Source organism: Stegostoma tigrinum, chromosome 3 (assembly GCF_030684315.1).
Source record: "Stegostoma tigrinum isolate sSteTig4 chromosome 3, sSteTig4.hap1, whole genome shotgun sequence".
Taxonomy (NCBI): Eukaryota; Metazoa; Chordata; class Chondrichthyes; order Orectolobiformes; family Stegostomatidae; genus Stegostoma; species Stegostoma tigrinum.
The window spans coordinates 132,273,698-132,286,139 of record NC_081356.1 but is presented as its reverse complement, the minus strand read 5'-3'; the positions used below and the strand labels follow the sequence as shown (position 1 = coordinate 132,286,139).

General features: G+C 41.9%; 2 protein-coding genes across 11 annotated transcripts in view; one reads left to right on the top strand and one right to left on the bottom strand.

The window, feature by feature from the left end:
- The window catches only part of LOC125451350 (beta-1,3-galactosyltransferase 4-like), a 63,727-nt gene extending 56,396 nt beyond the window's left edge, over positions 1–7,331 (top strand). For 6 of the 8 annotated variants that reach the window (XR_009445621.1, XM_059644922.1, XM_059644920.1 and 3 more), the window contains one exon: positions 29–199. Coding sequence is in view for 5 of the 8 variants with exons in the window: in XM_059644922.1 (XP_059500905.1) it covers positions 29–32 (4 nt within the window). In the remaining 3 variants the exon portion in view is untranslated. Of the gene's footprint in view, positions 1–28; positions 200–5,812; positions 5,970–7,193 lie in introns of those variants that run through there. The other 2 variants (XR_009445619.1, XR_009445620.1) reach the window with 2 other exon arrangements.
- Positions 1–12,442, bottom strand: part of LOC125451349 (dual specificity testis-specific protein kinase 1-like) — a 178,462-nt gene that overhangs the window by 34,275 nt on the left and 131,745 nt on the right. The gene's annotated exons all lie outside the window — the stretch shown is intronic.

Genomic DNA, 12,442 nt, shown 5'->3' with positions numbered 1-12,442 from the left:
AAACCATCCTGTCATCCTTGTACTGCAGGTAAACATTGTTTCTTACTTCGGAGTGCTGCAAGCCTGACAAAAGGAAACAGGACAACAAAAGGACTCTTTCAGCCGGAACACAGGTATTCAATCACAACCAAAAGGAATCAGTACTGCAGAATATCAGAGAGAACAAGGTGGAAAGCTGGAGGAACACAGCAGGCCAGGCGGCATCAGAGGAGCAGGAAAGCTGACGTTCCGGGTCTGGACCCATCTTCAGAAAGACACTTCCATTTCTGAAGAAGGGTCCAGATCCGAAACATCAGCTTTCTTGTTCCTCTGATGCTGCCTGGCCTGCTGTGTTCTTCCAGCTCCACACCTTGTTATCTCAGACTCCAGAACCGGCAGTTCCTACAATCTCTACAGAATATCAACCTATCTGCATAACTAAGGATCATGAAAATCACTGTTTAACTTCCAACAGAAACATTACTGGCATCCTTCACTACAACAGCTGTAACATTTACTGTTCACAGACAATTCCTAGACTGATCTATGGATCATTTAAAATTTTTTAAAATCTTTTTGGACTCACTCATTATTTGTCTGTGTGTATAGTTGTTGTGTTTCTATTTTGGGTTGTCTGTAATAATTAATAAACTCTTTTTGTTAATTCAAGAAAGCCTACTTAACTTGTCTCCTTATATTCATTTGGTCTGGGAGAAAGATATCCACAAGGGGAGGGGTCCTTTCTCAATTTTAAAAAAATTCATTCATGGGATGAGGGGGTCATTGACCAGGCAGCATTTATTGCCCATCCCTAATTACCCAGAGGGTAGTTGAGAGTCAAAACACGTTGCTGTGGATTTGGAGTCACATGTAGGCCAGACCAGGTAAGGATGGCAGTTTTCTTCCCTAAATGTCATTAGTGAACCAGATGGGTTAATCTTGTTGCAACCAACTGAGGGGTGCGAATAAAGAAGGGGAATCAGTTCACCCTTCCTTATTCAGGAACTTAATGGTTTCAACTATCCCATCTGGAGGCATAACAACTTGGGAACCTCATCAGGATCTGGTTGTAACCGAAGCAATGAAACTGGAATTATTTAACTAACGATATGGCAGTTAAAATGGAACAATGAGGAGATTCTTGTTTATGTTCCATAAAGTATCACAGGACAGTGGAAGAGAATCAGCTTTGCCCGGAAATAAAACAAAGAATTGTAGATGAGAAGATTTGAAGCAAAAACAGAAATTGCTGGAGAAAGTCTGCAGGTCTAGCAGCATCTGTGGACAGAATCCAGACTTGCTTTTATTGGTCAACGCATGGAGTATAGGAATGGGAGGTCATGTTGGTTAGGCCATTTTTGGAGTACTGCATGCAATTCTTGTCTCCCTGCTATTGAAAGAATGTTGTGAAACTTGAAAGGATTCAAAAAAGATTTACAAGGATGTTTCCAGGGTTTTGAGCTGTAGAAAGCAGCTGAAGAGGTTGGGCTACTTTCCCTGGAGCAACAAAGGCTGGTAGGGTGACCTTATAGAGGTTAGGCAGTCACGAGGTGCATGGATAGAGTGAATAGCCAAGGTCTTTTCCCCTAGAGAGCGTAGGTTGCAGGTAAGAGGGGAAAGATTTAGAAGGAACCCAAGAGACAACTTTTACACCCAGAGGGTGTGGTGTGTACGGACTGAACTGCTGGAGGAATTGGTAGAGGTTGGTACAATTACAAAGTTAAAAATCATCTGAATGGGCATATCAATAGGAAGGGCTTAGAGAGATATGGACCAAATGCTGGGAAATGGGACTGGGTTAACTTAGGATATGTAGTCTGCATAGACGGGTCAGACCAAATAGTCTCTCTCTGTGTTGTATGTCTCTTTGATTACACGTAGCAGTGAACACATGACAGCAATCCTGTATGGTTTGAAAACATGTATCTCCCCACATTGTATAGGTGGCAACTTCAAAGTGGACAGACCTGAATGATGAAAATTAAATGTTGACATTCAAAGCTGGATTGCACGGGTACCTGTGAAACTTTCAGAGTGCCATTTAATATTTCAGAAATTGTCTCTCTACACCCCTTTGTAACATAGCTTTCCAGCTGTTTTGATGTGAAAAGACAAGCTGCAGTGGGTGGTTCAGCCCCAGGCCTAATTAGTTCCTGGCGAGGGAAACTAGACAATAAACACCTCCCCTCCAGCTCTGCATTCCTTCAAATAAACTACACGGTCTAAAATAACAGCTCAGTCAGCAAGTGCAAAGGCTGTGTGTTGTGAATGGATATGAAGTGATTGCTTAGTAGGAGGGGGAGGTAGATGTTCCTCACCACCTTTACGCTGGTGACTTTACCCCACTACCTGCAGGAGTACATAGGCTAACTTCCCTGGGGTCCCTTCTGCAATTTGTACAGGGGACGGAGTAAGCAAAGCAAAGGTCAGTCTATTTTTAACTGACTGTGTACACTCTCACTCTGCTGAAGTCCAATCAGTTCAAGAGGGAGGGAGGGGGCAGGCAATTAACATAATGTAAAACTGCAGCCAAAACTTTATGACAGATTATACAACCAGTTCCAGCACAGTTATTCTCTGCAGCTCATGTAACTCCTTCACAGTGATTGAAGTTTTTCACCTTAACTCCTGGGATACACTTGAGCAGTACAAGGGCAGTAATTTTCAGGACACCCTTAAACTTTCACTCTAAACCAGTCCCACTGTATGGCAACTGCAACAAGGGAGGCACTGTTATACCCAGCCACATGTGCTCACTTTAATTGAAAAGTTTCTAGATACAGGTGCAGAAAACAGATTTGCATTAATGTGCATTCAGGATATTCTAAAAAGTCCTTTATAAACCCCCTGCCGCCTGAAGTGCAGTTGGAGGGCTACCATCTACTGAGTATTTCAGGCATTTTTGGTTTTTATGCCAGATTTACAACATCCACAGTATTTTGCTTTCAGATTGCTGTATTTTAAGTATTGGTTGAGGGTTAAATATTCACCAGGACTCTGGTGAAAACATTTCTATTCCACTTTAAAATACTGCCATGAGATTCTTTACATGTAGCTGAAAATGCAAATAGGTCATGCTTTGATAACACATCTGAAAGCCAGCACCATCAACATAGATGTGATAATGGGAACTGCAGATGCTAGAGAATCCAAGATAATGAAAAGTGAGGCTGGATGAACACAGCAGGCCCAGCGGCATCTCAGGAGCACAAAAGCTGACGTTTCGGGCCTAGACCCTTCAGAGAGCTGATGAAGGGTCTAGGCTCAAAACGTCAGCTTTTGTGCTCCTGAGATGCTGCTGGGCCTGCTGTGTTCATCCAGCCTCACATTTCATTACCATCAACATAGCATTTCTTTGGTACTACACGGAGATGTCAGTTGTGAGCTGAAATCTCTGAAGTGGAGGTTGAACCCAAAACATTAACCATTGAATATCCTTCACATGTACACGAATATCTACTGCTGTTGAGTAACAAAGGAAATGAAGCTGTCAAGGGTCTAGGCCTGAAACGTCAGCTTTTGTGCTCCTAAGATGTTGCTTGGCCTGCTGGGTTCATCCAGCTCCACACTGTTATCTTGGATTCTCCAGCATCTGCAGTTCCTATTATCTACGGTTAAAGGCATATTGTGTCTACCTGACATTCTTGGGTTCTTTGATTTAACAGTGAGGGTTGATTCAGTTGATGCAGTAAAATGTATATGTGGACTTTCCAAGAGGATTTGATAAAGTATTTTGTAACACAGGACAGTACAGCGTAGTACGAGCCCTTTGGCACACGATGTTGTGCCGATCTTTTACCCCAAACCTAAGGTCTATCTAACCTCCACCCCTACCTTATACTATCATTCATCTGTCTATCTAATTGCCATTTAAATGCCCCTAATGAGGCTGACTCCACTACCCTCTCCGGCAATGTATTCCACGCCCCTACCACTGAGCAAAAAACCTACCTCTGACGACTTCCCTATATCCACTTGCACTCACTTTAAAACTATGCCTCCTGCTCATAGCTACCTCTACCCTTAAAAAAAAAAGGTCTCTGGCTGTCCACTCTATCTATACCTCTGATCATTTTGTACACCTTGTGCATTCTGTACATACTTGTCTGTAAATCAAATGCACATTGATATTGAAAGGGGAGTAATAAGTGGAGTGTGCAGTTGGATATGGATTATACAGAAGAGAGTGGCTAATGGGCCTTTTTTTCCTGACTGGAGAGGAGGATTCAGTAAGGTTCCCCAAGGTTTGTACTTGGATCATGGCATATAGTGGCTTAGATTTGGAGATGGAAAGTGGGTGGCAGTGAGAATGCACGAACAGAGAGACCTGAGGGAAGCATGTTCACAGTCTTTGAAAGTGGCAGGTTGTTAAACTAGTTAAGAAAGCATGTGGGATAGTTGGCTTTGTAAATAGAGGCACTGAATACCAGATCAAGGAAGTCATTACAGTATCTTTACAAACTACATAGGCCTCCAGTTGGAATAGTGTTCAGTTGTGGGCACCAAACTTTGATAAGGGCCTTGGAGACAATAGAAAGGAGATTTACCAGAAATATACCAGGGATATGGGAGTTGTTATTTGATGAAACTAACTCTAGTGGCTATTGCCTTTGTTGTTCAAAGGTTATTGTTTCATTGCAATGGTGATGGGCGAGCACACTGACTTTTCACCCCTGTTTTCCCCTAAGCACCACGCAGTTCTTTCCAGCCCAATTTGAAATATTTAGTTGAAGTATTAATGAATTTGGTAGCCATGATGTGGAGGTGCTGGTGTTGGACTGGGGTGGACATGGTCAGAAATCACATGACATCAAGTTATGATCCAATAGGGTCATTTAAAAACACAAGCTTTCGGAGTCCGAAGGAGGAGCAAGATCCTGAAAGCTAGTGTTTTCATACAAAATTGTTGGACTATAATCTGATGTTGTGATTTCTGACTTTAATGAATTTGAATTCTCCTATCTGTGGAGTTCTTAAAGCTTCAACAACATGTGTCTCTTTGTAACAATGTTCAAGTGCTTTACTATCAGGTAATATGTATTAATTGTGAGAAACCTTCCAGTACAAAACACTATGTTCGAAGCTTTAATGCTCAAAGGACTTAATTAGATCTGGGACAATTCTAATCAGCCCTTTGAGCTGCTCCCCTAATCAATTAAGTCACAGCTGACCTACCCCTCAGCTCCACGTCCCTTGAAACCCTTATCCAACAAAAATTATGTATTGAGTACACATTAAATAGCATTTAAATCCCACACTCATTAATTGGCATAAAAATAGTTGGTTGCACAGATCAAGGTACATCTGGGGTGTTCAGTAACTAAATCACAACCAAGGGAAAGCAACAACTTGCAAATAATGAGCTGGGCAGTGTACTTTGAATAATTAGTGATCATAAGAAGAAATCTCAAATGTGCAACTCTCTGTACACCCTGACACACTTAATTATTTATTTTAATGTGTAGTCTTATGTTGTAAAGCAGCCAATTGCCCACAGCAAGGTCTCATTTATCAGCAACTGAGAAGCAATCCCTTTTGACCTCAGGAAGTAATGCTGGCTAAAGCACTAGAAAATGTTTCTGTTCTTTAAATATTATAGTGGGATCTTTAACATCCATCTGAATTATTAGACAGGGCTCTGTTTAGCATTTCATCTGAAAGACGGCACTTCCAACAGTGCAGCATTCTCCCAGTCCTACACAGCAGCATCAGTCTGGATTACAGATTCATATTCTGGAGATGGGCTTAAATTCTTAATTCAAGACGTGACAGTGATGTGAACCAGGCTGAATAGCTACTCTCACATCAGAATATCACAGCAAAATCATAAAAGTTTTCCATGTTGCATTGTAGGAAATGAAATACTTCAAAAAGATGCTGTAAAACCCATCTCCTGATTCCCTAAGGCCTGTCCACCATCTACAAGACACAAGTCGGGAGTGTGATGGAAGACTGTCCACTTACCTGGAGGAGTGCAGCTCCAACAACACGTAAGTTGGAGAGGGTTCAGAAGAGATTTATCAGGATGTTTCCAGGTATGGAAGGTGTGAGTTAGAAAGAGGTTGATGGGCTGGGACTTTTTTCACTGAGCATTGGAGGTGTGTACTATCTACAAGAAATTCATTACAGATCCTTAGCCAGCACCTTCCAAACCCAAGACAACTTGCAGCTAGAAGGATAAGGGTAGCAGATACGTTGGAACACTACCAGCTGCAAGTTCCCCTCTGAGCCACTCACTATCCTGACCTGGAAATATATTGCCACTCCTTTGATGTTGCTGCGTCAAAGCTCTTGAATCCCCTCCCTAAAAACATTGTGGGTGTCCTCACACTGAAGGTTGAGGTTGGTTAGCCCAGTTCCATGCAGAGGAAGCAGGCTAATGTTTCGAGTCTAGATGACTATTCATCAGAGCTGATATAGTGTGGAGGAGACAGCAATTATGCTATGGTGGGGTAGGGGGTTGGAGTGCTGCAGGAGAAAAGATGTTGATAGCTCAGATTAAGTATCGGAATGTGAGAATGACAGAACAGTAGTGTCTAAATGCCAAACGAGAAAGTGCAGACAGTCCCACTGGAGTTTGGGGAGGTGCAGAAAGAGAAAAAGCTAAAAGGAAGGGAAGGAATAGGTTCACAATCTGAAGGTGATGAACTTGATATCGAGTTGGCTGGTTGACTGGATGGCTGGTTTACAACACAGAATGAGGCCATTCCCACACTGTCTGAGGTTACACAAAAGTACATGTTTCAAGAAGGCAGCTCACCACTACCTCATCAAGGGCAACAAATGCTGGCCTAGACAGCAATGGTCTTGTCCCTCCGAGTAAGTTAAAAAAGTGAAGCATCCAGTGCAATAAGCAGAAAATCTTGAGTATCATGGAACTACATAAATGTTACTGCAACAAAGCAGGACATTTGGTGTATTAAATTTGTCGGTTCTTTATTGGGTGATCCGGAGCTGAATCCATTTTCCCCTTGCTGCCTTCTTCCTCTTTTTCTAAATTTCCCTTAAAAGATGCAATGGACTCTGCCTCAAAAAAAATCACAATAGCAAAGCATTCCACACTCACTAATCTTCCACTGTCAATAAATTTCTCGTTATTTCTGTGCTCACTGTGATTCTTGTGATGATTCCTTATCACTGACTCCGAAACCAAGTCTTTGTACAAGTCATTAAAACTCTGCATCATATTAAAGTTCTCTACTGAATGTCTGCAGCCTAATCACCGGCAGCGAGTCCTGGAGCTGCGTGCAAGCAACAAGTCCCAGAGCAGCGAGGGCTGAGAGTCCTGGAGCAGTGTGCCAGCTGTGATTCCCAGGCAAAGACCACCATAGGCAAGGCAGTCCTAGAATTTACCTCGGCTTTACTATTCAAGTCATTAATAATTCTGAGAGGAAATCTCTTAAAATATTACTTGCTGTTGGAAAGGAGTGGCAACACTGTACTGAGTGCCGGTACAGAGCAGACTGGAGGCTTGGAGCAGAGCAGTGACAGCTGTTGGATGGGATCTGGCGGTTTAACTCTTATATCTATCGTGTTATCCCTTCCTTTTAGCTTTTTCTCTTTCTGCACCTCCCCAAACTCCAGTGGGACTGTCTGCACTTTCTCGTTTGGCATTTAGACACTACTGTTCTGTCATTCTCACATTCCGATACTTAATCTGAGCTATCAACATCTTTTCTCCTGCAGCACTCCAACCCCCTACCCCACCATAGCATAATTGCTGTCTCCTCCACACTATATCAGCTCTGATGAATAGTCATCTAGACTCGAAACATTAGCCTGCTTCCTCTGCATGGAACTGGGCTAACCAACCTCAACCTTCAGTGTGAGGACACCCACAATGTTTTTAGGGAGGGGATTCAAGAGCTTTGACGCAGCAACATCAAAGGAGTGGCAACACTGTACTGAGTGCCGGTACAGAGCAGACTGGAGGCTTGGAGCAGAGCAGTGACAGCTGTTGGATGGGATCTGGCGGTTTAACTCTTATATCTATCGTGTTATACCAATCATTTGGTTTGTCTCCAGCACTGACTTACTTTTAATATTTTGTAATTATCTCTCTGCCTCATTTAAAAGGATTATAGGTCATCCCTTTGCAGGTTATTCAGCTGTTGACACTTTACTCACACCTTCTAACAGTCTTGGTCGCCTGCAGAGACTTGTTATTTGACATTCCACTCACACCATTTGTATGGTCTTTTGATTTCTCTGCCCTTGATCTCTGTCTATGAATTCTGTGTTTGTGTGTTGCTCTCACTTTACCTGACCAAGGGGCTATGCTCCAAAGGCTTGTGATTTCAAATAAACCTGTTGGACCTGGTGTTGTGTGACCTCCGACTTTATAAAATAATGCGACCACTTTTTATTCCTCATATGTATCCAAGATTTGTACTTAGGTACTTTTGCCTTAGGAGGCAGACATTGTAAAAGCTTTTTGCTGTACTTCTACAATGGAACAGATGTGTCAATAAAAGATATTCTACTCTGATAAAGGACATTCTATTTCCCCATTAATCTATAATCCCAATACCTCAAGCCCTATCTCTCTTTGTGTAACAGACTGTGCCTTGGACATGGAGTCCAAAATGGATGCTGGGAGTTTGATTTTCATTTATTTTTGAAAGGCACCTTCTGTCAAGTGTGATATCCAATTGATATCCAAAGTTAACAGATCCTAGAGCCAAATTTTCTTTGATCATCAAGCAGAACAAAGATAGCCACCATGTTTGAGGCTGATGGTAAATAAGTTGAAGTGGTAGGAAGTTCTCCTTCCACCAGATCAAGTGTGTTTCCTATAGTACAGTTCAACATCTTACAACACACCAGGGTAGTTTTCCATTCTTTATTGTTGCCATTAGATGTATTTCTCTTAAGATGCAACAATTACACAGGTTTTCAGTACAGAAAACAAAATGATTCAGTCGAACTGATCTTTATCCCCATTGTCTATTCTCCACACCAGCCTTCCATCATCCCTTGTTGTCCCACCCGCTTCAGCACACCTTTCTTCCTCATGTGTTTATCTAACTTCACTCTTAATTTTATTCAATTTATTCACTTTAACAACTCCTTGAGTTATATTCTCATTATCTGGAGAATCAATAAGTTTCTCCTGGATTCCCTATTGCATTCATTAGTCACTATATCTTATTTAAGACTCCTAACTCCCCAACAGGCAACACTGGGACTCAAAATATGTTTGCCTTTTCTTTTTGCTTCGTCATACGGTTTCATTACCAGGCCATGTCAGTTCCTTTGGAGGTGCGCATCATGAGAACAAAATGCTCCCAGCTTGTTTGGTTGATCTAGTTCTCAATTCTGCACACTGATAAGACAGATGGATTGTTTGGGAAGTGCAGCCAGAGCCAGGTCCACAGCATCACAGGTGACTCAGCTGGACAGGGACATATAAGGAAGACTGGAAGAGCAGCAATGGTGGTCAGAGATTTGATAGTTAAAGGAATAGATAAGAACTTGTGGCCACAGACATGAATCCTGGCTGGTGTATTCTGTTGGTCCTTGGGTCAATATGTCACTAAGTAGTTTCAGAGCATCCTGAGTGGGAGATTGAATAGCCAGCAGTACACATTGATACAAATAATAGAGGTAGAAAAAAAGGGAGGCGTTCTTGCAAAGAACATTTTAGGAGCTAAAGTAGGAAATTAATAAACAGGACTTCAAAAGTATTAATCCGCAGATTATTCCCATTACCACATCTGACAGAGTTTCACTACAGGAGGATGAAGCAGATGAAAGCATGGATGGAGAGATGGTGCAAAAGGGAAGGTTTCAGCTTCTTAGCACATTGCAAGTTAACATAGAGGAGATGGGATGTGTACAGGCTGCATAGATGCATCTGAAAAGCATGAGGATTGAGTGCGTTGTGTGACATTTTGCTGGATATATTGTGGAGAGTTTAAACTAACTCAGCAGGCGATAGAGCCAGGAGCCAAGAGTAAAGAGGAATACCGAGGTACACAAAAGATACGTTGCAGTAAAGTAAGCTATTAGAGAGGGTCAGAGAAAGGAAGGGTTACAAATGCATGTATGTGAATAGGTGGAATGTGAATAAGATTCTGAATAAGTTTCAGGCGCAGATTACAATGTTCAAATATGATATTGTGTCTTGAAGGGAGTCCTGAAAGGGTAGAATGTAGAGTATTAAATATTCCTGGATACACATTGTTCAGGAAAGTAGGAAAAAGATGAAAAGTGGGAAGAGGTGGACAGTGGACAGTGTCGGCTAAGGAGAGCTGATAAAGGGTGAGGTAGAGAAGGTAGGGTTTTCATGGTAACCTCAACCAGTAAGGGAGCTGAACCCACACTATGAGTGTGACATTGACGTCAGTTGGGCTAATTAACCCAGCTTAAGGATAGCATTGTAGTGGTGGAGAAGGAGTGGAACCCAGATGGTTCAAGGACAGAACCTATTTGGCTGGACCAAAGAAACAAAAAGGCAATGGATGAGGGTAGTGCTATGGATGTTGTATATTTGGACTTTCAGAAAGAATTTGATATAGTGTCACACGACAAGTTCGTTTGCAAGTTAGAAGTGTTTGGGATTGATGGGTCCTTGGCAGCATAGATTAGAAGTTGGCGGGTAGGTATAGATGAGCTGTACTCAGATTGGAGACAAGTTGAATGTGGTGTTCCTCAAGGTTTGGTGTTGGGACCCTTGCTTTTTCTGATTAAAAGAAAAGATTTGGAGATGGGAGTCAAGGGAAAAAAAAATCTAAATTTGCACATTTCTACGAAGCTAGGGAGAAAAATGAATTGGAGGATGATGCTGAGTGACTTCACAGGCACACTGATATGGGCAAATGTGCAGACACCTGGTCGATGAATTTCAATGCCGGGAAATATGAGGTCATGCATTTTAGTAGAAGAAACATGGAGAGACAATACAGTCTCAATGGTATGACTTTGAGGAGTGTACAGGAGCACAGGCACCTTGGGGTTCACGTGCATGGTTCTCTGAAGGTGACCAGGCAAGGTGAAACCATTGTTAAGAAGGCTTATAGGACCCTTGGGTTTATAAATAGAGGCATAGAGTATAAAAGCAAGGAAATGATGCTTCTACAAATTATTTGCATTTAGATCTCGACACTTTATTAAAGAAGAATGTTAAAGTGCTGGAGAGAGTTCAAAGGAGATTTCCCACAAGGAATGAGGGATTCCAGATGCAGGGAAAGATTAGAGAATTTGGACTTGTTCTCCTTGAAGCAGAGACAATTAAGAGGTGATCTTATTGGGTTGTTCAAAATTATGAGTGATTTTAACAGGGTACAAAAGATATTCTGTTTCCTCTGGTTGGTATGTCAATAACAAGAGGTCAATTTCAAGATTATCAGGAAGGCATTTAGGAGGGAGATGATGAGAATTTTTTTTCCACTCAAGAGATTTTATGATCTGAAATGTGCTGCCGTGAAGCGTGGTGCAGGTGGATTCCATAAGAAGTTTCAAAAGAGAGCTGGCCATTTATTTGTGATGAATTTTGAGGGCTAGAGACAGGCCTGAAGAATAGGACTAGCTGGGTAGCTCTTTCAGCACCCTGTACTAAAATGACTGGTTGAAAGGCCTCCTTTTGTATTATAAAGATCTATGATTCTTAAAAAGGTGCAATTACATTGTTCTGTGTGGTCCATTGGTCACCAACAAGTGGGTGAGGGGTGGGGGGAAGAAAGAGAGGATCAAGTTTTCAAGCAAATTGCAGACAGCTGCAAAAAAGAGCAGTTTTAATGGGTACTTTCAATTACCCAAATATAGATTGGTGTGATGGTACTGTAAAAGGGCAATAAGGGACAATAGTTCCTAGATTTGTTCCAGAGAATTTTGTACAGTAGCACAAGTCCTGTTCAACAAGAAAGGAAGCACTATTTTAATTAACAAGTGGCAAATAACAATTGTGTTACACAAGCAGAGCAATGACTGTCTCCAACAAAATAGAACCCAAGTAATCCCCTTTGACATTCAGTGATGTTAACCTTGCTAAATTTCCTCATTATTAACAGCCTGGGGATTACCATTGACCAGAAATTGAACTGGACTAGCCAGATAAACACAGTGGCTATAAGAACTGGTCAAAGGTGAGGAATACTGCTGCCAGTAACTTACCTTCTCAATCCCCAAAGCCTGAGGACCATCTATAACGCAGAAGTCAGGATTGCCTGGATGGGTTCAGCTTCAACATTCAAGCAGCTTGACTCCATCTAGGACAAAATAGCCCAAAGTCTGGCACCATATCCACAACCACTTCTCACTCAATCCACAAGTTGCACTGCAGAAATTCACCAAGGCTTCTTTGGCAAAACATCCCAAACTCATGACCACTACTATCTAGAAGGACAAAGGTAGCAGATACATAAAAACACCAACACCTGCAAGTTCCCCTTCAACCTACAGACTACCCGGATTTGGAAACATATTGCCGTTCTTTCAAAATAGCTGGGTCAAATTCCTGGAA